Raw genomic sequence first — 25,000 nt, forward strand, 5'->3', positions numbered from 1 at the left:
TTAAGTGATTTCCAACCCCCCCCCCCCCGAAAAAAAAATTGTTAGAGAAAAAAAAATTTGCAACTTTTTTTTTTCAACAAAATTTCGATTTTTTTTTTTTGCATTTCTACATGTTGTAGGTGATCTCCAACAAAAGACATGCCAAAATTATAATTGCGGCTGATTTTGGAACTTCAGGTGGATATACCCATGTAAAATCAATTTCTGTCTCAAGGAATCTAGTTATGATGAATGAATTGAGTATGTAAAAGTTAAAAGTAAAAGGGAAAGTTGCAAACTAACTCTGTCAGCACTGTTGATGTCAAATTGAATGAATAGGATATCAGGTTCACTTGAGTGACCTAGCAGTATTGGCGGTGGAGGTTTTGCACTCTACCGAGTGCTCCCCCTCTAGTTTTTCTTGTGTTACACACTTGTGTAACTGATTACTTACATTGCTTACAGCTGGAGTGATTAAAAAAAAAGTCATAATTTATTAATGCATTATTTTGAAAACAAAAACCTTCATCGCTGTTACTTAAAATTAAAAATAAATCTTTCCCACAACTGTTGTTCTTGTTTTTTTCTCATACTTTCATCCTTTAAACAGCCTTAATCCATCTGTTTTTGTTTTGGTTTGTTTTTTTTTATCAGCAGGTGGTGCTACCATCGCGACGCTTCTCTCGGCACGTGAGCTTCCAGGAAGAGGCCGAAGTTGTGCGGGTCAGCCCACGGCGAGATGGATGGTCTACAGGTTACGGAGACTACAGGCACGCACTTGCCCTGCGGAAACAGCTCGATGCCGAAGAGCCGGATGCTTACGTGCATTTTGCCAGCAAGGCTGATGGTGTAAAGAAGCACGAATATAGTTACCCATTCCTGGAAGGCAGCAGTTGTATAAAAGACTCCACTGTGGTATGTTGGTTGGTTTTATTTAATTTTTTCAAGGGTTTTTTTGTTAATGCCTCCGCTGACAAAGTCACCAGGGGAATTATGTTTTCTGGTTGGCTGTCCATCCGTACGTCTGTGCTAATTTTCTCTTCTTTTCTCTGCAACCGCTTATCCAATTGACATTAAATTTTCACCATAAGTGCAACTACTCACATATAATGTTTTAATGACAATTATTATGTCATAGGTCACGTGGTATGCAGCCATATTGCAAAAATGGAAAAACTTTAGACCTCTATCTCCGAAACCGCTCCATGGAAAAAATTGAAACTTGGCACATGTGAAGTACGCCCCATGGAAAATAAGTGATTTTTTATGATGTCATAGGTGGCTTCATTATGACGTCATAATTGCATACATCAAATGCTTTACCCAATCAGTATGAAAAACTTTTAGGGTTATCTAGGGCTAAATTGTATTGGGGGGGTTCGGGGGGGGGGGAGATGATGTCATCGGTCACGTGGTTTGGCAGTTATATTGTTTGTAACATAAAAACCTTCTTCTCCGAAAAGGCAGAACAGATCAAAGCAAAATGTTACAGGTATGATCACCTATCCATGAGAAACAAAAAGTTATCTACCTATGATGTCATGTCACACGGTTTGGCAGCTCTGATTTTTTTGAAGAAAAAACCTTTAAAAACTTCTTCTCCAGAATCGCTTGACACATCGAGGGGAAACTTCACCCACACGTTCCACAAGCCTTGGGGATACCGGTGTGTTCACAAATAATTAATAGGTCACATGGTCTGGCAGCCGTATTGGATTGAACGAAAATCTTTAAAAAATTCTTTCTCTTGAACGGCTTAATCAATCGACGTGAAACGTCACAGTTATGATCTAGTAGTCATTGGAAATATATGTTTTAAATTTCAACCTGATCGGATGCATGGTCTGGCAGCCAGAATTATTTGATGTTATGAAATTGGGTTTGGGGATTTAAATCAAACTTGGTACAAGTATGTATAATGATGTAATAATGTGGGCGGAAGCATATCTGGCGACGTTGTGACGTCAAAGTTTTCAAATCTTTCATAGCTTAATAGCTTTTGGTTTTATTTTGTTTATTACTCTCAACATTCGATCCTTTCGTAGATCTTGGACTCTTAGTTTTTGAAGCCTGTGGATTGGAGTTGGAATGCCATTGAGCATCCTGCAAAGCCCAAGAAGGTCTTGAGGATGGGAGATTGGAGTTTGGCTCACTTGGTGAAAAGCATATTGTTTCAGAAACTGATTGTATTTAAATCTGAAGTATAAGATTACCCTTGCATTAAAAAGTCCAGGTAGGGAAGTTTCAACCTGCATGATTTGCTTCTTCATTTTGAGACAAAGTTCTGTCTGTGTTTGATCTGAACTGAGCCAACTCTATTTTTGATGACACGACTCATTGCTAGCCTTGGGAAATTTGCCACCTAAGATAATCTCATGCCAGAAGGTCACTTCAAGCACTGACAATTTCACGTTGCTTCTTGCCACTAAACTTAGCAGCTACAAGAAGGGAAACACGCTTTTTGCATTGTGTAATATCACTTGCTACGTTTTTGGTAGACATTGCCCCCATCACAAGTACTCATAGCAACCCTTTTTGCCATAGTATAGTTATTTGAGTCGAAGCAAAATTTGAATTTCCCTATTACACTCGTAAGATTGTGCTGTCGATTTTTGTGGTTTTTATATACAATTTAAAGTGGGAGATGTGGAGGCTTGCATAAAGTTTCATCACGGTGCAACTAACGTTTTTGTACGTTTATCGCAGGCGGTGGTGGGAACTCAGCCAGTGCGGTCTTCAAGCAAACGATACGACGTGGAGTCCGGTGAACACCTTCGCTGTGTCTACTGCCGGGAGGTTTTTGTGCGTGGGGAGAATGGGCGCGGTCGCTGTCAGGACGCTCCAGATCCAATGCGGACGGTGATTCGACGTGCCAGCTGCATGTGGTGCGCTGAAAGCGTGCTGTACCATTGCATGTCGGACTCAGAGGGAGACTATTCCGAACCATGCTCATGTGATGCTGCCGAGGCAGGTTGCTGCCTTCGATGGCTTGCACTTAGCGGCCTGGCCCTGCTTGCACCGTGCATGTGCTGTTACCCTCCTCTCATGATGTGCCATCGTTGTGGGGAGCGCTGTGGGTGTTGTGGTGCCCGACACAAAGCCATTAGCTGAGAGGAATGGGCACAAGTGGACAGACCCTCACAAAAATTTAGGAAGGCCAAGGTGTGTCCTTACGCTATGTAGTGTTTTGTTTGTGAATATTCTCAAACAGAAGGATAGTGCCTATTAATGGTCATATTGGGAAGAACCTTTTTTGGGGGGAACTTATGGTGGAAAAGGGTCCTCGCAGCGGCTGACAGGCTAAGCGAAAGCACAATTCTGGTGACAGAGCACGAGATGCAAGAAACGACTGGCATCGTCAGGGTGCCTCACATGCCTTGGTGTTTCAATATCGGTGAATCTCAACTCACTTCATTACACTGTTCCATCTCATTTATGCACTCCGACACCATCGACTCGAATATTGATTCTCTTTTCAAGCATACTTTTGGTAAAAAAAAATTTTCATAAAGGACAAGGTCAAGCAGCTAGTTTGTGCACATGTTTTTTCCAGATACCTCATGCCTACCTGTCACTTCTATATTCTTGAAATGTTTTTTTTTAAGGGTACAACTATGGTCGATGCATTTTGTCACCAATTTGCACTGCGAGGATGTAAATTGACATGGCACATCATCAAAATTGTTAAACTTGGTGTCTGCGCAAGTGTCTCATCATAAGTGCAATCGGATATGTAATCACCATTGCAATAGCTCCTAATTGCTGACATATCCTCTCTTGGTGGAACAGCCTTGGAATGATGCGACAGCTGTTTCCGTTTCTGGCTTGGTGGTGTGAGATGGTAGATTGGTGGAAACAGTGAGTTGTCAGATCGCACACCATCTCCAAGATCAACACAATTTGGAGAATAAGGACCCGTTTCCCCTCTCCCCGGTAGTTTGCCTCTGTCCATCTCGTAAACCATTGCACAGTTGGACTGTCTTGTTAACTGCTGATTGTAATGACTTATTTGAATTTTTGAAAGCAACTTGGAAACGGGTTTTAGGTTGGCTACTTGATTTGCAGTTGGTAGTTTAATCTTCTTCAATGTATGGCAACACAACCGCAGTTATCAGCAATGGATACTTTAAGCCTCTCTACTTGGTATTATAGCTAATTATCACTTCGATGCACAGGCAGACCAACCTATTTTTATGGTTTTGGCAGAATCATTTATTATTTTAATCCAGGAACTTGCTTATGCTGAGGCAACCCCACCTGATGCTTCAACTTAAGTAATTTTTGCCTTGAAACTTGGACAGCAGTTTAATCCCTGAGAAACCCACTTTGATAAGGTTCCCCTTAACACGCTGTGACACTTTATCTTCTGTAAGGAATAATTATTTTGAAAAAATTGGTGCATTTAGTGAGTGACATGCTTGCATTGGTGTCAAGACAAATCCCCTTTTTTATTCTTTCAGTTGCTTTCTCAAAGTCGAGCTACATTGGCGACAGAGTTGGGTCAAAACCCTATCAATGCTCGCTAAACCACAGAAAGGTCGTTGACATGACAATATGGCAGTTAAACGGGTACCATGTTCTTGAAGCATTGATTTGTCAGGTACGTTCATGCAGTGAAGGAAATGGTGCCTTATCAAAAGGGTTGGTGGCCATTCCTCCAGATCATGAAATATTTGTGGCAAGATGTCTCCGTGTCATTTTGAAGCGTAGTACCGTAAAGGAAGGCAGCAATGGCAGAAGGATGACTTGAAATGGATGTCTTTGGCTTCGAAGAAATTTAGGACCGTTTAAGTTTAACAACGAACAAGCTGCAGCACTCTTCTCGCTATATATACACTCGGCCTTCTCCATTCTTCGTAGCCTTTTTTGCGATCACAACCACTCAGGCGTGCAACACCAATTACTTTTCTTATCCTACCCCATCACCACTTGTCTCCCCCGTCTCTAATTCCATGCTCCCTCCTCTCCACTTTATTTCTGTCATCATCCCTGCTCCTCGTCCTTCACACGTCTCCGTTTCCATCTCGAGTAGGGGGGAGAAAAAAAAGAAATCTGTGATTTGTAGGTTATGTCGCTCTGCCTGTCATTTGCTGCGGGTGAATGCATACTGCACCTCTTCAGTTGTTTGCCTTGTATATTCTTGAAAAAAAAAGGGACATTTCTTTTAATATCGAAAGAAGCTTTGTACAGAACAAACAGATTTTTATCTCTAAACTGGCCAGACTAGATGGATACTTTTGTCACCAACATCAAAATGCTCATGCCTTAAAGACTGGCTTGTGTTCTGACGTTTATCTCCCCAAGGGTGCGTTACATTATTCCAGCCTAATGTGTAGATTTCGCCCTTTAGCAGATTTCTTTAAATATCGAAAACAACCTACTCTGAACAGATCTCCCAACAACCAAGCTTATAAACCAAGTACACCTTTTGTTTCAAATGCAAAGACAGTAACCTTATTTGTATTTTTACATATAGTTACAAATTATATTTTAGCACTAAAAACAAAAGCTGTATGTTTTATGAAAAAAAAAGATTTTCCTGTATGCAGTATACTTCCTGCTACTGTGGCAATACAGCAAATATATTCTTTTAACTCGGTATAATTTGAGGATTATAAACAGAATGTTATGTAGAATCTTTACAAATGCGGTACAAATTACTATCATTATTAAAAAACTTGTTTATGCATCATAAGTGTATTAATACCTACCTATAACAGGTGCTTCAGCTGTCAGTTTTCTGGAAAGGAAATTTAAATTTGTACTTGGTTCGTTTTATTTGCGCATCCAATTAGGCACCTCGAGATTCATCAAAAAATACTCTTGTGCGTTCTGTTACGGTTTGTTTTTTTTTGTTGTTTTTTTTTCGATTCTCGATAAATGATCATTTTGTTTGTAATGCTCTTTCACTTCGCGGATTTGTCCGCACCATTTTGGGCGCGTGTCCACGATTTGGGATGAACTGTGCCATTGCACGACGACTCTGTAAACCGTAGGCTTGTTTGTGTTCACGGAATGTCATTGTAAGCCATCTGAACGTTCGCTGTCAAGGTGAAACGTGCCATGCCTAGATAAACAGGCAGCAGAAAGTGAATGGACTCACTCGGGGTGCATTTATGTTCTGGGAACTCACTGCTGATGGGGTTGACAATGGAACATTTTTCAGATTGGTCAACAATGGCTGATTATGAGCCATAAATTTGTATATGTCAGGCAACCTGTCATTGTGAAGGGTATTTATTATGGTTGTGTTTATAAAACAGTACTTCAAGAAAACTTTCCAAAGTTTGCCAAGTACTTTACATTGAGTTGCTATGTCGACATTTTTATGTAGTGAAAGGTGCTTTTTTGCACATTCTTCAACTGAAATAGTTTGAGAAGCAGTGGTTCTTTAATACCCTCCATGCCATCATGGAAACCAACAGTTTTACTCCGATTTCTGCTTTTCGCAGAAATTGTTTTCAAATGTGTTTGTTCTAAGGTAAAATTGGATCGTTTCCGCATTTGTAGTAAACTGACAGAATGCTGCTTGCACTCAGAGCAGTGTGAAATTGCTGTATCTCTATATCTCTAGTTCTCTATATCTACTAATCCTTCTCAAAATCTATCTATCCTTCTCCATATCTAGCTATTCATCCTTCTCTATATCTATCTATCCTTCTCTTTCTCTCTCTATCCTTCTCTATACCTGTTGCTCACTGCAACTGTATCTGTCACTGTCAGTCGCTGTCATTGTCTGGTGTCTGGATCTGTTATTGTCTGGTGTCTGTATATATTGCTGTCGCTGTCTGTATATGTACCTGACGCTCTCTGTATATGTGTCTATCGCTGTCTGTATATGTATCTGAATCTATCGCTGTCTGTATATGTATCTGAATCTATCGCTGTCTGTATATGTATCTGAATCTGTTGCTGTCTGTATCTGTATCTGTATCTGTCGCTGTCTGTATCTGTATCTGTCGCTGTCTGAATATGTATCTGAATCTGTTGCTGTCTGTATAGGTATCGGTTGCTGTCTGTATCAGTATCTGTCGCTGTCTGTATCTGTATCTGTCTGTATCTGTCGCTGTCTGTATCTGTATATGTCGCTCTCTGTATCTGTTACTGTCTGGTGTCTCTATATATTGCTGTCGCTGTCTGTATCTGAATCTGCTGCTGTCTGTATCTGTACCTGTCATTGTCTGTATATGTATCTGTCGTTGTCTGGTGTCTGTATATATTGCTGTCGCTGTCTGTATCTGCCACTGTCTGAATATGTATCTGTCGCTGTCTGTATTTGTATCTGAATCTGTTACTGTCTGTATATGTATCTGTCGCTGTCTGTATCTGTCGCTCTCTGTATCTGTCGTTCTCTGTGTCTGTATCTGTTGCTGTCTGTATCTGTCGCCATCTGTATCTGTCCTGTATCTGTAACTGTTGCTATTTGTATCTGTCGCTGTCTGTATCTGTCACTGTCTGTATCTGTCTGTATCTGTAACTGTCGCTATTTGTATCTGTCGCTGTCTGTATCTGTTGCTGTCACTGTCTGTATCTGTTGCTGTCACTGTTTGTGTCTGTGTCTGTCTCTCTATATCTCTATCTCTCTTTATCTCTATCTCTCGATATCTCTGTATCTCTATATCTCTTTCTCTCTATATCTCTGTATCTCTATATCTCTTTCTCTCTATATCTCTGTATCTCTTTCTCTCTCTCTCTCTCTCTCTCTCTCTATCTCTATATCTCTTTCTCTCTCTCTCTCTCTCTCTCTCTCTCTCTCTCTCTCTCTCTCTCTCTCTCTCTCTCTCTCTCTCTCTCTCTCTCTCTCTCTGTCTCTCTCTCTCTCTCTCTCTCTCTCTCTCTCTCTCTCTCTCTCTCTCTCTCTCTCTCTCTCTCTCTCTCTCTCTCTATATATATATATATATATATATATATATATATATATATATATATATATATATATATATATATATATATATATATATATATATATATTCATATATATATATATATATATTCATATATATATATATATTCATATATATATATATATATATATATATACATATATATATATATATATATATACATATATATTCATATATACATGTCTCTCTTATTTCTCTCTATATCTCTATATCTCTCTTATTTCTCTCTATATCTCTATCTCTCAATATCTATGTCGTTATTTTTTAAATCCATCATACTCGTTTTTTTTGTTGTTTTTTTAAATGCTGTGCGCTTTGTATGGGAAAGCAGCTGCAGTTTTGCATTCCTTCGGTGTAGTGTTAAACAGTTTGAGCCGAACGTCTACCCAGTAAAGTTATTACCACACTGTCCTATGAAAGTACCGGGGAAAGCAATGAGGCCAAATGGCTCGGTGCCCTTGGCGGGCTGTACATGCTCCCCCAAGCCAACTTCCGATAACTCCACAAAGCGTTTACATCCCAAGTGAGAGATTCAATCGCCACGTCACTTCTTGCACATTTATCCTTTTGGTACGAAAAAATTTAATCAAGTTATTTTTCAAACCTTTTCTACCATGGTACGCTCTTTAATGTCGTCAAGGGTACTTTTAAACATGTCCTTCTGGCGTATGAATCCAAATAATTGTATTCCCTACCATAGACACCAACCAAATTATTTGTCTCACCTGTTGCCTGCAAGGTGTCGTTCGTTTGGATCCCATTCCCGATTCATCCTAGTACGTTTTCAAAGGGCAGTGTGTGGTAAAGTGCCTCTGTAGTGTAAGGTTTTTTTTGTATGATGTTATTTATTGAGAAGTCTGAAATTGACACTATAGCATATTTTATTTGCAATGTACAGGAAACTGAGAAAAAAATGTATATTTTGTACCTTCCACTCCCCCCCCCCCACCCTTTCCCCCTACCTGAACTGTGTAATAATATGTATTGCTTATCAAGTGTATAATGTAAATATTTAACCTTTATTAATATCCATTTCATTAATATTGCATTTGTTTCATTGACGATGTTAAAGGATATTGTTTGACACTATAAAAGTATAATAAAATGTAATCGGTACGGCAACTCTGTCTTGTTTTTCCTCTTCACCCTTCCAAGTCTAATACAGTACAGTACTGTGAATTGGTCATTCGCATTGAGCTATGCACTATAATACGCGCCTGCTGGCTTGCATCATTGCTGGGGAGCCATGGCTGTGCTGCTGATGCAGTGCCCCAGGTAGGTCAGAGTGGGAATTTTATATTTTCTTCAGGTTGCCGATGATAATTCGCCAAAGACACCGTCGGATCTTTAACGTCCACCGATGAATGCTCGCACACGGGACACCTGGCTTAAAGGGTGATGCAAAACAACAGGGTGGCAGTTAATGTGGATCAAGATTCGAATCCAGCCTCAACAGATTGAAGGTGGGTGTGCATAACTCTAAGCTATTTCCTGCCAGCTATTGTTGTGGTACATGGGAATAAATTAGACTTTTGAGAAGATTTGGGTGTCTATATCGATTATGCATAGGAAAGGGAGGGCTCTAAAATGAGCAAAGTGGTTGCCCGGTGGGAGGGGGAGAAGGGTGGAGGGGGGAAGGGGGATTCATGGGAAGTGGGGTGAAAATTGAAAGGGCCAAACGTATGGATTGCAAAGGCAAGATGGTCTGGGATGATGAGGTTTAAAAGACTATTGTTTGAATCCAGCCAACTGGTCAAATGGTTCACTTACCCATCACCCTGCACTACTAGCTCATAAACTTACTTGGTGAAATATCTTTGTCACCAAGTATGTTTGTCTGTTGCATTTGTCTGTCTGTCTGTCACACGATTTTGACCACAGTTTTCAAGCAATCGTTCTGAATTTTATTTTGTGCGTATGTAGGTGACCAGCCAAGGACAGCAACGTTTAATTTTGATGAAGATCCGAATCCGGATCTGAGAATTTCTTTCGTGATTCTTCACCATTGAGAAATCGGCCCAAATGTGATAGACAGCACGATATCTCAAAAGGTTATGGATGGATTCTGCCAAAACTTGGTGGACACGTTGGGTGTGTGATAAGAACAAATCGATTCAATTTTGGTGAAGATCTGAATCCGGATCCTGATACGAGAATTATTTAATTTTAAATTGATTCTTCACCATTGAGAGATGAGGCTAAAAACTATGTATGGCATGGTGTCTCAAAAAGTTGTGGATGAGTTATGACAAAACTAGGTGGATGAGTTGGTTGGGTGATAAGAACAAGCTGATTCGGTTTTGGTTAAGGTCTGGATTCAGATCCGACCTATCAGTGGGATAGAAAATTTAAACTGTTCAGCTGAGCAGAGGTATGCACTCCACCATGTGCCGTTCCGTTTCGCCAAATGTCACTCTCTGAGTGATTTCTCATCTATGTTACTTCTTATTTTACTTGTTAATTAAACTAGTTACTAGTTAATATAAAGCGGCACTAATTTTTTGAACAAATTAATCACACACATGCACATTACCTTATGTGTTTTCGTTTTCAAGGCACACAAAAAAAAACTTTACGTCCTAACGGGTTTTAACCTGTATATGTCGGGCGCCCCTTTATATGAACTTTTCCAGAGCATTACTTGGTTCCTACGAAGAACACAACGGTAGTACAGCATGAACATGAGATTTTTTTTTTAATGTGTCTTATTTTCTATTATCTGGCATATTCCACAAGTCATGAAATGTCCCTTCTTTTCTATAGCTTGCCACATGGCACATACCATATAAAGGGGCCTTTTATATGCCCCTGGCATTTTTCACAAGAATCCTTTTCAAATTTCAAGTCAATCGGATGAAAATATGCCTGGTGTTGGTAGGTGGTGAAGGGCTTGGGATCCGAGGATCCTGAGTTCAAATCCCACTCGGCTGTTGAATTAATACCAGGTGGGGTTGACTCTGCCTGTCATCCTTCTGAGGTCGGCAAAATGAGTGCCAGCTTACTGGTATCCTGTGTTGAAGTGGCGACCCATCCAGGATTGTGTCCAATAGCCAAGGAGACTGCTTAGGCAGCACCAACGCTCTGCACAGAGTATGGTCCCGATGGATGGATGAAAATTGACAATTTTAGAAATGAAGCCTATGTTGACCTTTTGATCTATGTTGATCTCAAATATAATTGGTCGTTGAATTAAATGACCAAATGTGCAAATCCTCTTCAAATTTCAGGTCATTTGAATGAAAACTGACAGCTTTAGAAATTCAGTATACGTTGACCTTTTGGCCGATGTTGAACTCAAGAATAGTTGGTTGAATTTAGTGACCTGATATGCAAATCCTCTTAAAATTTGAAGCCAATCAGATGAAAGATGACAACTTTAGAAGTTCGGTATGTGTTGACCTTTTGGCTTATGGTGTCATCAAAAACAATTGGTGGTTGAATTCAGTGAGGTGATGTGAAAATCCTGTTCAAATGTCATGTCAATCGGATGAAAATTGAGGATTTTAGAAAATTGGCTCTGTTGACCTTTGGCCTATGTTGACCTCAAAAGAGTGACTGCTGTATCATATGATCATGTAACATGTGGTAAAGTTTCAATTTCCTCCACTGAACGGTTTTTGATCTTAACAAAATGCAGACATGTACGACATACGTACGTATGCTACCGGTCGCTTAACCCTACCTATCGCTTCACAAGCACCAGGTAATGAGTATGTACAATTGTGGACTAGTTATTTGATATACAAGTAAATTGATCTACTACTGCAGATCCATAAACAAGAAAAAGAGCAATCAGGGATTGCAGACCCTCGCCAGGACTTATTTTGTGTGGCGTTTGTGTAATGATGTGTTATGTAATTAAAAATAGACGTAATTAGAACTGCCACTTCATAACTGCTAACAGTGATGACCGGATACCAAGACGTCCCACTTTGATGCAATCCCGCTTTGATTGGACACTTGACCCTGACCCAGGACGTTTATTATTATTCAATTGAATTTGGAATGGGATTAAAATAAATTCAATTAAAATCAAATAGAAGACCAAATAGGTGTAGTCTTGCATTGGAGTAATCAGAAGGAACCCGAACAAGCAAAATGCAAAGATGAAGCCATCAGGAGGAACCTGGATAGGATTCTCATTTCAGCTGCTGCTCCTCTACCCTCAAACCCATCCGGGCACAGCCAAGTAAGCTTTATTCAACAAAATTAAATAAATAAAAAGAACCCAGATCAAAATAATTCAATTATTCTGGCTGCCAGCCAACGCGTCCAATCAGGTTGAAATTTCAAACATATATTCCCTATCACAACAAGATCATAATTGTGAAGTTTCACGTCGATTGATGAAGCGGTTCAAGAGGAAATATTTTTTTTAAGATTTTCGCTCAATCCAATAAGGTTGCCAGACCATGTCACATCAATTATTCATGAATACGCTAGTATCCCCAAGGCTTGGGGAACATTTGTGTGAAGTTTCCCCTCGATCTGTCCAGCCGTTCTGGAGAATAATATTTTTTATAGGTTTTAGGTTAAATCCAATATGGCTGCCAAATCATGTAACTGATGACATCATATTATGTGTGAACCTTTTTTTCCTCATGGATAGGCAGTCATCCATGTAAAGCTTTGTCTCGATCTGTTCAGCCAATTAAGATTTTGAATTTTTTTTTGTTAAAACAATATGGCTGTCAAATGTTTTTCTGTGAACCATTTTATCCCTAGATGACCCTCAAAACTTTTCATACTGATCACATGTAGCATTCTACAATGCAATTATGACGTCATAATGAAGGCACCTACGACGTCATTAAAAAACCACACTTATTCCCCGTACAAAGAGTACTTGCCATGTGCCAAGTTTCAATTTTTTCCTTGATGTGGTTTCAGAGATACAAAGGTCCAAAATTTTTCCGTTTTTCAAACATGGCTGCCACACCACATGACCTATGACGTCATAATTATCAACAAAACATTCCACATGAGTAGTTGCTCCGACGGTGAAAGTTTTGTCTCGATCCAACAAGCGGTTGTGGAAAAAAAAAGATGAGTTCTGTGCGGATAAACAAACAAACAAGAAAATAAAACAATAAACCAATGTGACCCGCAGGGTGACCCGTATCTTGCCAAAAGGTGACCACGTGTGACTTATTTAAGGTCACACTGAGGTGAACAGAGCTGCTATCCACCAGGAGCGACTCCTTGAGGAATATCTGCCTACGAGAGATTCCGATGAGAATCGTTCTACAGAGTAACCATGAAAAATATGCTTTTGCCTCATAACGTCACCAAATGACGTCATAATGTCTCAAGCTTGACATATCTAGAAAGCACTCATCGAGGTGTTCAATTTGAGGTACTACACGATATGGTTCCTAAAACTTGAAAATTTGACCTTGGGGTCAAATATGTTTGACCTCAGGCGCTAACCATGAAGGTCAAGGCCAATCGCCACCAAAAATTAATCAGCTGAGCACCAGACCAGGAACTATATTCCCATGAAGTTTGAAGACGATCCGATCAAAATTACTCAAAAAATAAGGGTTTCGTCGACTCCCCTGATTTGCGACAAAGTGACATTGACCTTTGACCTTGACCTTCAAAATTTTGTGCACTGAAAGAGACCTCTATAGGCCTCTGATATGCGAAGTTACAAAAATTTCCAATGATAACTGTGCTCTGCAGAATTTTTTATACGTGATTACAGACAAACAAACAAACAAATTTTTTTTTTTTAAAAACGTACAAGCTGACTAACATATCTTGCAAAAACTTCGTTTTGGCAAGATAAAGATGTGCAAAGCACGGTACTTGCAAAATCCACGCCCTCTCCAAAGGTTGCCGTGGATACATCAAATTGTCCACTTAATTAAGATTTAAATTCACAATCTTAATCAAAGCTCAGGTATAAAAACTTGGTGTTGGCGCAGTGGTTAGGGCAGTGGCTTGGGATCCAAAAGGTCCTGAGTTCAAGCCCTGTTGGGCCACTGAATTAATACACCAGGGGGTTGACTCAGCCTGTCATCCTTCCGAGGTCGGCGAAATGAGTACCAGTGTACGGGGCTGGTGTATACCCCGGTTAAAATAGGTGTACCATATCCTGTGTCGTAAGAGGCGACCAGGGTTGCGTCGGGAAGGACATCCGGCGTAAAACATGTGCCAAATCACTATGCGGATCACACGGATGATCCGCTGTGGCGACCCCTAACGGGAGCAGCCGAAAGAAGAAGAAGAATCAAAGCTCAGGTAAATCGGATGAAAATTGATTATTGTTCAGATTTAAATTGATGATTTTACAAGTTTGACCTTTGACCTTTTCACCTCAATATTTTCTTTCCCAATTCAGTGATGGATTATGCAAATCCTGTTCAACATTCGAGTTAAGAGGATGTAAATTGACAATTTTATATGTTTGCCTTTGAGTTGACCTTTGACCTTTTGATCTCAAAAAGAGTTGCTTTCCCAATTCAGTGATGCTCCAAGCGATATTCCAAGCCGCCCTCCTAACCACTGAGCCACTCAGGACCCTAGGATCCCAAGCCGCCCCCCACCCCGAACCACTGAGCCACTCAGGCCCAAGGATCCCAAGCCGCCCCCCTAACCACTGAGCCACTCAGGACCCGAGGATCCCAAGCCACCCCCCCTAACCACTGAGTTAATTCAGCACCCTAAGATCCCAAGCCGCCCCCCTAACCACTGAGCCACTCAGGACCCAAGGATCCCAAGCCGCCCCCCTAACCACTGTGCCACTCAGGACCCTAGGATCCCAAGCCGCCCCCCTCACCACTGACCCACTCAGGACCCTAGGATCCCAACCCGCCCCCCTAACCACTGAGCCACTCAGGACCCAAGGATCCCAAGCCGCCCCTAACCACTGTGCCATTCAGGACCCAAGGATCCCAAGCCGCCCCCCCCGAACCACTGAGCCACTCAGGCCCAAGGATCCCAAGCCGCCCCGAACCACTGAGCCACTCAGGCCCAAGGATCCCAAGCCACCCCTAACCACTGAGCCACTCAGGACCCTAGGATCCCAAGCCACCCCCTAACCACTGAGTTAATTCAGCACCCTAAGATCCCAAGCCGCCCCCTAACCACTGAGCCACTCAGGACCCAAGGATCCCAAGCCGCCCCCCTAACCACTGTGCCATTCAGGACCCAAGGATCCCAAGCCGCCCCTAACCACTGAGCCACTCAGGACCCAAGGATCCCAAGCCACCCCCTAACCACTGAGTTAATTCAGCACCCTAAGATCCCAAGCCGCCCCTAACCACTGAGCCACTCAGGACCCAAGGATCCCAAGCCGCCCCTAACCACTGAGCCACTCAGGACCCTAGGATCCCAAGCCGCCCCCTAACCACTGTGCCATTCAGGACCCTAGGATCCCAAGCCGCCCCTAACCACTGAGCCACTCAGGACCCAAGGATCCCAAGCCGCCCCCCTAACCACTGAGCCACTCAGGACCCAAGGATCCCAAGCCGCCCCCCTAACCACTGAGCCACTCAGGACCCGAGGATCCCAAGCCGCCCCTCCTAACCACTGAGCCACTCAGGACCCTAGGATCCCAAGCCACCCCCCCTAACCACTGAGTTAATTCAGCACCCTAGGATCCCAAGCCGCCCCCCTAACCACTGAGCCACTCAGGACCCTAGGATCCCAAGCCGCCCCCCTGACCACTGAGTTAATTCAGCACCCTAGGATCCCAAGCCGCCCCCCTAACCACTGAGCCACTCAGGACCCAAGGATCCCAAGCCGCCCCCCCCTAACCACTGACTTAATTCAGCACCCTAGGATCCCAAGCCGCCCCCCTAACCACTGAGCCACTCAGGACCCGAGGTTGCCAATCCGCCCCCCTAACCACTGAGCCATTCAGGACCCTAGGATCCCAATCCGCCCCCCTAACCACTGAGCCATTCAGGACCCTAGGATCCCAAGCCGCCCCCCCTAACCACTGAGCCATTCAGGACCCTAGGATCCCAATCCGCCCCCCTAACCACTGAGCCATTCAGGACCCTAGGTTCCCAAGCCGCCCCCCCTAACCACTGAGCCAACACCAGGCTTCTGTTAACTCTGATAACTCGCTTACTATTCGCGAAAGACACCGTCGGATCTTGAAGTCCACCAACTAGGGCTCGCAGACGAGACATCCAGCTTAACGTGTGTCCGAGTGTCGGACACGATGTGACGCGAGTCCGCGACACACCTATCCGCCAAGTCGTCGTGTCTGGCTGGAATCGAACCCAGAGGAGACGGATCGAAGGTACCGCGTGAAACTTAGCTGTACCGATCCTATCGGACTCCACGAGCGAAGTGAACAGGTATAAAAGTCCTTCAACGGACGAGATTAATCGTAAGATTGCAAGGAAACGAGAGCAAAGCTCGCTTTCGGGTCGCCATGGCAACCGGGGAGTTCGTTGGGGATTCCAAATCGATGTGCGGTCGGTTTGTGATGGAGGCGACGGCGGCGGCTGCTGGTTCTGCGGGGATGGGCACCCACATACGGTCTCGTTGAAACAGTGACGGTGTTTGTGAGTGCCCACACTAACTTGAGTTGAGATATATATATATATATATATATATATATATATATATATATATATATATATATATATATATATATATATATATATATATATATATATATATATATATATATATATATATATATATATATATATATATATATATATATATGAATACTGTAATAAAGTGGCTCACTCCTGGACGACGGAAACGTTTGCGAGACGAGTCGACCGTTTGGTTTCAGATTTGTTTCCTTCTTTCTCCCCTGACGACTTCCCCGGCAACGACAGCATCAGTAGCTCGACGATCGATCACCTTTATTCTCGTTACTCTAATTCTATTACCGATTTGTTAGCTCTTGTTTACCTTTTGTCGCTCGTTTCGCTTGCCAACCAAGATGGCGCCCGCGCACTGCATCATGGGTACTGAAACAAGGAGGACCTCATAATGATCATTGGTAACTCGATGGAATGTACTTTGCGGCACGAAGTATTAAATGTACGTAATAAATAAACAACCCCATTGACTGCACGTTCTCGAGCCCATGTTACATCGTTTACTTTGTAAACTCGAAACCCTCGTGCGGAGCGTTTATTGAACGTTTCCTCAGGATGTCGGTTCGTGTTCACATTACTGCGGCTTATTAATACGAGTGCGTGCCAGTATATGCAGCTTCGTTCCTTCCCTCTCGTAAACGATGACTGGATTGGGGCATTGTTTCAATTAGATCGGACCAACCGTATCAGAAATGGCCATAACTTGGGAAACACACTCAGGTCCCCAGCGTCAATTGTGACGTCATATCAAACGAAGAAGAAGAAGAATTGTGACGCCTCCTCTCTCACCCCTCCTCTCTCCCCTCTCTTGAATTGTGACACCCCTCTCTCTCACCCCTCCCCTCTCTCGCCCACCTCTCTTGCCACCCCCCTCTCCCACCTCTTTCCCCCCTTCTCTCTCACCCCTCTCTCTGTAAATGTATTCACAAATGTCTAGCAAGCACAACAATTAATTCAAACCTTGGGAAAACAGCTCTTTCCCTTGGGAAAATTCAAACCTTGGGATTAATTAATAATTTGAACAATTAATTCAAACCTTGGGAAAAAAACAGCTTTCAAACTTTGGGAAACACTTGGGAAACAGCTGAAACGGATGAAGAACGATATCAAACCTTGAAAAGGCACATACTCAGGTCCCCAGCGTCGATTGTGACGTCATACCAAACGAAGAATTGTGACATCAATCGTGCAAAAAATAAATAAATAAAAACATTAATTGTACGTCATAGCACCGTATCCTGTCATTGGTTGACAGACGTTATTGGTCATTATTGGTTGACAGACAATATATAGGTCGTTATTGGTTGACAGACATTGGTCATTGTATCACGTTATTCTTTTTATTACTGCCAATTATTGTGCTCTTATTATTAATATGCTGTTATCATTATTCTGAGATATCTTTGGGAAAAAATGGCATGATAAGGTGGAACGACACTTCAGCTGCGATATATACACCTTTCCAACACTGAAAAAAGCAATAAAATGGCCGTAACTTAGGAACCGCTCGTCTGATTTAATATCAAACCTTGAAAAGGCACATCCGCGGGTCCCCGGCAATATTCCTGGCAAGTTTCAATCAGATCGGACTGGCGGTTGTCGAGAAGCGGCGATCGCAGACAGACAGACAGACAGACACACACACACATTGCTGGAATTATAGATAGAAGAAGGAAAACGGGAAAGGAAAGAAGGTTATACCAGCTGAGCTAGCGACATACACCATGAAAATGTAATCAGACGAGATGGCGAGGAGCACGAGGACAGCTGTTCAGTCAAGAGGTTATTGCAAGAAAAAGTGGATTCTCGACCATTCTTCAGTTCACCAGAACGGTAGTTTATAGGGCAATGGGTTTGCAAGCTCGGCACACCAACCAAACAAGGCTTCAAGGTCCACAGCACAGAAAATACCGTTTGGTTTAATATAAATATATATATATATATATATATATATAAGCTGGTAGGCAGACATGGGTAGTCGACTACCCAATAGAACTTGACGCGATGGGCCCCTTCGATGGGGAATGACCTGAGGATTAAGTACAAGAAAATTCATGATTCTAGCTTCAAGGGTTAATGCTGAAGATTGTTTTTTCGTTAAAATACCCCCACATTTAGAGGTTTTTAGGCCGTTGCTAGGCAACGGAAGGGTCCATAGCAACGGTTCTTTCTCACACATAACTAGGACATACCATGAACCTACCATACCAGTTTCATGTATATCTGACTCATAGTCTCTAAGATATAACGAACTTCGTTTTTTTATTGTTTTCGACCAGGGTTCATTCAAAGTCGATCTTCTCCGACAGTTTTCATAGGATCCGGCTGGAAATTTTTGACAACATGGCTGAATGTACTGCCCACAGTCGCTCGTGGCCCGATTTTTGATTTTCAGAAAAATAATTTTTTTATGATTTTTCAAAAATTTTCAAGTCCCGTTGCTAGGCAACGGTGGTGTCCATAGCAACGGTTCTCATTTGCACACAACTAGGTCATGGTATGAACCTACCAAACCAAGTTTCATCGAAATCGCCATTGTATTAACTGAAATCGCCATTTTAAATACTGATAATAAGGGTAGAACAAATCTCAAAAAAAAAAAAATTTTGAATTTTTTTTATCGACGAGATCGACGACCCCACATATCGACGGAAAAAGTGATCAGGGTAGAACAGATTTCAAAAAAATATAATTTTTTTTTTTTTCGACTGGATCGACTACCCAATATATATAATTATATATGGCTTCACTTCACATTTAATCGTTTTTTTCTCGAATAAATATCTTTGAAAGAAAGATTTTTAATGTTGTTTGCTGTATTTTTAGGCTCGATTGGCCCAGCCCCCCAAAAATACGCCTGATTGGCCCCGCCCCCCCAAAACAAGCCTGATTGGCCCCGCCCCTCCATAGACGTCATCTCCATCGGGGGGGGGGGGGGTCCACATGTGGACGGCTGACAGCACCTTCTGCGTCATAATTTTGGTTATCGTCGTAATCTGGGAATTCTTGATCAGAAAATTATTGGTCAAATTCACTTTCTGACGTGTCTGGAGCGAGTTGTGCTGACAGTCTTTCCCTCGATGACGTCATTGCAGTTTATTAGCCTCGACAAAGGAGAGGCCATTGCATTTGGGTCCGTTTGTCTATCTGTCTGTTCGCGCAGAACTTGTGTTTTTCTCCACAACCCCTTGTTGGATCGAGACGAAATTTTCACCAAAGGAGCGACTACTCAAGTACAATATATTTTTTTGATAATTATGTCGTCATAGGTCACGTGGTGTGGCAGCCGTATTGGAGAAACAAAATTTTGGACCTCTGGATCTCTGAAACTGCACCAAGGAAAAAAAAATCGAAACTTGGCACATGGCAAGTACTCATGAGGAATGTGATTTTTTTTAATGACGTCATAGGTGTCTTCATTATGACGTCATAATTGCATATGTCTGATCTACATCTGAACGCTACATCTGATCAGAATGAAAATTTTTGAGGGTCATCTCGGGATAAAATGGTCCACAGAAAATAAATTTATGTCATCAGTCACCTGTTTCAGCAGCCATAGTTAAAATAAAAAAACCTGCAAAAATCTTCTCTGAAGGGGCTGATCAGATCAAGGCGAAAGTTTACACGTATGACCACCAATCCATGAGGAAAAGGTTCACACGTGACATCATAGGTCACATGATTTGGCAGCCATATTGGATTTACCATAAAACCTATTTTTAAAATCTTCAGAACGGCTGGACAGATCGAGGGGAATCTTCACACAATGTTCCCCAAGCCGTGTGTGCACAAATTTGTTCAAGAATAATTGATAGGTCACATGGTTTGGCAGCCATATTGGATTGAAGAAAATATGAAATAATGTTTTCTCTGGAACCGCTTAATCAACCGACGTGAAACTTTACAATTATGATCTCGTAGTGATGGGGAATACATGTTTTAAATCTCAACTTGATCAGATGCATGGTCTGGCAGCCAGAATTGTTTAATTTTTTGATGTGGTTTTTTTATTTTTTTTCATTTTTAGCTCGCCTGTTCGAAGAACAGAGAGCTATAGCGATACCCCCGGCGTGAGCGTGAGCGTGTGTCAGCATGAGCGTGAAAATGTTAAAGTTTTTGGTGCAAGTTATTTCCTTTCTAATGTTTTTATCTACCACACTATTTTTTACTGATTACAATATACAAATACATATATTGCTTTAAAATTATTTGGATCAGACTTCACTGCAGTGCTTTATAAAAAATATGAATTAGACTAGTCTTTTAAAAACGATAAATGTATAAACAGGCGAGCATTGGGTGGCTTTGACACCAACTCTGGTTGACTTAGGCTCACTTGGCTGTTCCTGGATAGGTTTGAAGGTAGAGGAGTAGCAGCTGAAATGTGAATCCAATCCAGGTTCCTCCTGATAACTTAATCTTTGCTTTTTTTTTTAATTTGGGTCCTTTTTGATTACTGCAGTGCAGGCCTGTATCTATTTGGTCTTCCATTTGATTTGACTTCAATTTATTTTAATCCCATTCTGAATTCAGTTGAATTATACTAAACGTCATGGGTCAAGGTCAAATGTCCGACGATCAAAGCGGGACATCTTGTTACCCAGTCATCACTGCCAGCAATTATAAAGTGGCAGTTCTAATTATGTCTCATTAATTACGTAACACACGAGTACACTCTTTTTTTTTTTTTTTAAGGGTAATTTAAAAAAAAGAAATTTTGCATTTTCTTATTTTGATCTTGTGTGGTGTGTTGATGTTGTGCAAATTAGTGTGGTGTTGATGTTGTGCAGGCATAATGGGCTGAATAGCCTCCACCTGCGTATAATTTCCTTGTGTTACACAAACACCACACAAAACAAGTTCTGGCATGGGTCTGCAATCTCTGATTGTTCTTTTTCTTGTCTGGAATATTTAGGGTTTGCTTTTTTTGACGAACACCTCAAAAAATGATTACAATTAAAAACCACATTGAGCTCTTTGTTTGTTAGTTAGAAATCTATATTATCACATCAAAAAAAAATTCTGTCTGGGGACCTTTAAGTTTACAAGAGCATACGAGAGGTGATCAGTTTGTTGGTGGCTCAACAAAGAAAACACCAAACAATCACTTTTATTAAACTTTATTTCTCAATATAATCTTTTTCCTGGCAACGCACTTCGTACATCGGTTGTCCAGCTTGGAATGGCTGTGGCCATTCTGAAGAACTCCTCGTCGTGCCCCTCGAGGAAGTCCTCGACAGATGCTCAAAGGGGGGAGGAGCTCCTTGTGAGCCAACGGCCATCCATATCTAGTGCCCAACTGTGTCTGCGGACGTCCTCCTGCAGTTGGGTTACTTTTTTATCAGGAGGTTGGTGGCAGGATTTGCACTCCGGCCACCATGAAAACCCTTCATTCCGCAAAACACAAAAACGCAAAAAAAATCTGAAAACCCACTTCGTGGGAGTACCTCCTGTGCAGCTTCCCTTCGCAGGGCAGCTCACCGGATGACGGGATTGGGGCAAAGCCTTCAGGACCCCCAATCTTTGATGATAGGAGGGAAACCACGGGGTAACATCCCTGGGTCAGATTGCGGGAGAGTGTGTCGGAGTGGTGCTGAGGTGTCGTCCACCAGACGGTGGTCTCCTTGGGTTAACCTGAGGCGGTCCCTTCGGGTGGGTGCCTGGAATGTCCTATCCCTAAGAGAGGATGATCATCTGTCTCTGTTATCATCTGAGCTCAAGCGTTTGGACATCGGGATTGCAGCTCTCTCTCTGAGGTTCGGAGACCGGATTGTGGCGAGATAATGGTGGGTGGTTACACCGACTATTGGTCTGGTCGCTCTGATGGTTACCATACCCAAGGAGTTGCTGTAGCTGTGTCCAATAAGCTGACCCCAATGATAATTGAGGTAACACCGGTCAACGAGCGTATTATGAGATTAAGGATTCGTCACTCCTTCGGTGTCATTTCCCTGGTCTCTGTTTATGCTCCAACTGAGGCGAGTGATCTCACCGTGAAGGATGCATTCAACACCACGCTCGAGTCTGTGGTTGATCAGTGCCCCAGACGAGATACACTTCTAGTCTTGGGGGATTTCAATGCATCGACTGGAACTGATAGGGATGGTTATGAGGTGTGTGTTGGTCCCCATGGGTCAGGAACTATGAACCAGAATAGCACTAAGTTCCTTGACTTTGCAAGAAGTCATGGAGTTAGGGTGGCTGGTTCATGGTTTCAGCGCCCACAAGCTCATCGCTGGACTTGGTATTCCAACGCTGGCGGTGCGGCAAAGGAGATTGACCATGTCCTCATTGACGGTCGCTGGAGGATGATCCAGAACTGCAGGGTCTACCGGAGTGCTCATTTCCTCAATACTGACCACAGGCTTGTTGTAGCAACTCTAAAGCTGCACCTTAAATCCTGGAGAATGGTACCATCCCAGCCGAGGCTGGATGTTGGCAAGCTCAGGGATGAGAGAGTAGCTGAGGAGTTTGCGAACAGGCTGAGTGGACACTTGGGGGGGGTCTGGGTGCTTTGGGTGGTCCTGAAGAGTTGTGGAGTGCCTTCAAGGCCACCGTCCTTGATGTTGCCGGTGGATGCCTTGGAGCTCACCGCAGGGCAAAGAAGAATTTTGTCTCTCAAGGGACACTGGATACCATTGACCAGAGTCGCAGGGCCAGGCTGAATGGCAGAGCTGAGCTGTTCAGGGAGCTGAGGCGTAAAACTGTACGTGCACTGAGGGTGGACAAGGAGGCCTATGTGCGAGGAATCTGTGAGGGGGTAGAGCATCACCTGTGGACAGGTGATTCTCGTCCCGCTTACAGGGGAATTCGCGCATTGCTTTCATCCAAGCCCATCCCTCGGAGCACTGCAGTTAGAACAGAGAGTGGTAGGCTCTTGACAGAGGAGTCTGAAGTGAAGGCCCGCTGGGCCGGTTACTTTGAGCGGTTGAACCGGGCTGATCCCCCAGCTGTCGAGTTGGACGTCAAGGGTGTTACAATCCCTGTTGCTGACCCTCGAATCAACCGTGGTCCACCTTCGCTTGTGGAAACACGGGCTGCGGTGAACCAGTTGAAACGGGGCAAATCTCCAGGGATCTGTGGCATCCATGCTGAACTTCTCAAGGCTGGTGGAAATGCTGCACTCGTATCGCTGCATGCAGTTTTGTGCTCTGCCTGGAACACAGGCATCATCCCAACTGACTGGAAGAGGGGCCTTGTTGTTCCTCTCTGGAAAGGGAAGGGTGATCGCCAAGACTGCAACAACTACCGAGGGGTGACGCTGCTCTCAGTGCCGGGCAAGGTCCTTGCTCGGATAATTCTTGATCGGGTTCGCCACCATCTGCTTGAGCACCAGCGTCCAGAGCAGTCAGGCTTTACACCAAAGAGGTCAATGATTGACCGTATCTTTGCTCTTCGTGTTTTCACCGAACACAGACGAGAGTTTCAGCAGGGGCTGCTTGCAGCCTATGTTGATCTCTGTAAAGCGTTCGATTCAGTGAATCGGGATGTCCTCTGGAGGATTCTTGGTCTTCGTGGGGTGCCACCAAAACTGATCGATCTGATGTCTGAACTCTACTCTGGTACTGAGAGTGCTGTGAAGTGTGGTGGTACCATCTCTGACTTATTTCCAGTTGTTACTGGAGTTTGTCAGGGGTGTGTACTGGCCCCCACACTTTTCAGCACTTGTATGGACTGGATTTTAGGGAGGATGTCGGAGAGATCAAGCTGTGGTGCATCGTTTGGGAATGTCAAGATCTCGGACCTTGATTTTGCAGATGATGCAGTCATCTTTGTGGAGACATTAGATATCCTTTTGGGGCCCTCGAGGTGCTGAATGAGGAGTCGGAGCTGCTGGGATTACGGGTTTCTTGGGTCAAAACTAAGATCCAGGCTTTCGGTGACATCTTGGATGCTGCTGTCCTGTCTGTGTCTGTTTGTGGTGAGGATGATGAGGTCGTGGAGAGATTCAGTTAACTTGGCAGTGATATTCATGTCTCTGCTGGCTGCGAGTCAGAGGTCAATTGACGTCTAGGTCGGGCCTGGGGAGTCATGGATTCACTGGATCATGGGGTGTGGCGCTGCCGGTACCTGTGTGGGAGGACGGAAGTCCGAGTCTTCAGGTCCTTGGTACTTCCAGTCTTGCTCTATGGATGCGAGACTTGAACTCTGACCAAGGATCTGAGACGGAGACTTAATTCCTTTGGTACCAGGTCTCTTCGGAGAATCCTTGGCTATCGCTGGTCGGACTTTGTGTCCAACGAGCGGTTGCTGAGAGAGACTAGGATGAGATTTGTTACCTGCATAGTCTGTGAGCGTCAGTTGCGGCTGTATGGACATGTGGCTCGTTTTCCTGACGCTGATCCTGCTCACCAGATTCTCTCAGCGGGGGAGTCTCGTGAGTGGAGGAGGCCAGTGGGCCGACCACGTGCCTCGTGGTTGCAGCAGGTTGACCATCATCTCAAGGAGATGGGGATGGGCCTGGCATCTGCCTGGGGGATGGCCAGACGGAGGCCCCTGGAGTACCGGCGGAAATTGGACGCAGCGACGCGCTGTTCT

At 43.2% G+C, this 25,000-nt stretch overlaps 2 protein-coding genes and 1 long non-coding RNA gene across 10 annotated transcripts in view; 2 read left to right on the forward strand and 1 right to left on the reverse strand.

Moving 5' to 3' along the window:
- LOC147032110 (sprouty-related, EVH1 domain-containing protein 1-like) overlaps nucleotides 1-3,505 on the forward strand; it is a 90,234-nt gene extending 86,729 nt beyond the window's left edge. For 6 of the 7 annotated variants that reach the window (XM_085869429.1, XM_085869430.1, XM_085869433.1 and 3 more), the window contains 2 exons: nucleotides 634-894; nucleotides 2,686-3,505. In XM_085869429.1, the coding sequence (XP_085725555.1) occupies nucleotides 634-894; nucleotides 2,686-3,090 (666 nt within the window). In that variant the 3' untranslated portion in view covers nucleotides 3,091-3,505. The remainder of the gene's footprint in view (nucleotides 1-633; nucleotides 895-2,685) is intronic. The other variant, XM_085869431.1, reaches the window with a different exon arrangement.
- LOC147032111 (uncharacterized) overlaps nucleotides 1-17,272 on the reverse strand; it is a 45,393-nt gene extending 28,121 nt beyond the window's left edge. The window contains exon 1 of the long non-coding RNA XR_015055037.1: nucleotides 16,770-17,272. This is a non-coding gene — a long non-coding RNA (uncharacterized LOC147032111). The remainder of the gene's footprint in view (nucleotides 1-16,769) is intronic.
- The window catches only part of LOC147032112 (uncharacterized), a 25,848-nt gene continuing 16,812 nt past the window's right edge, over nucleotides 15,965-25,000 (forward strand). The window contains exon 1 of one of the 2 annotated variants that reach the window (XM_085869428.1): nucleotides 15,965-16,140. The gene's annotated coding sequence lies outside the window, so the exon portion shown is untranslated. Of the gene's footprint in view, nucleotides 16,141-16,257; nucleotides 16,409-25,000 lie in introns of those variants that run through there. The other variant, XM_085869427.1, reaches the window with a different exon arrangement.

The sequence above is a fragment of the Eptatretus burgeri genome, chromosome 2 (genome assembly GCF_056783735.1).
Source record: "Eptatretus burgeri isolate ZD-2024b chromosome 2, Ebu_testis_v1, whole genome shotgun sequence".
Lineage (NCBI taxonomy): Eukaryota > Metazoa > Chordata > Myxini > Myxiniformes > Myxinidae > Eptatretus > Eptatretus burgeri.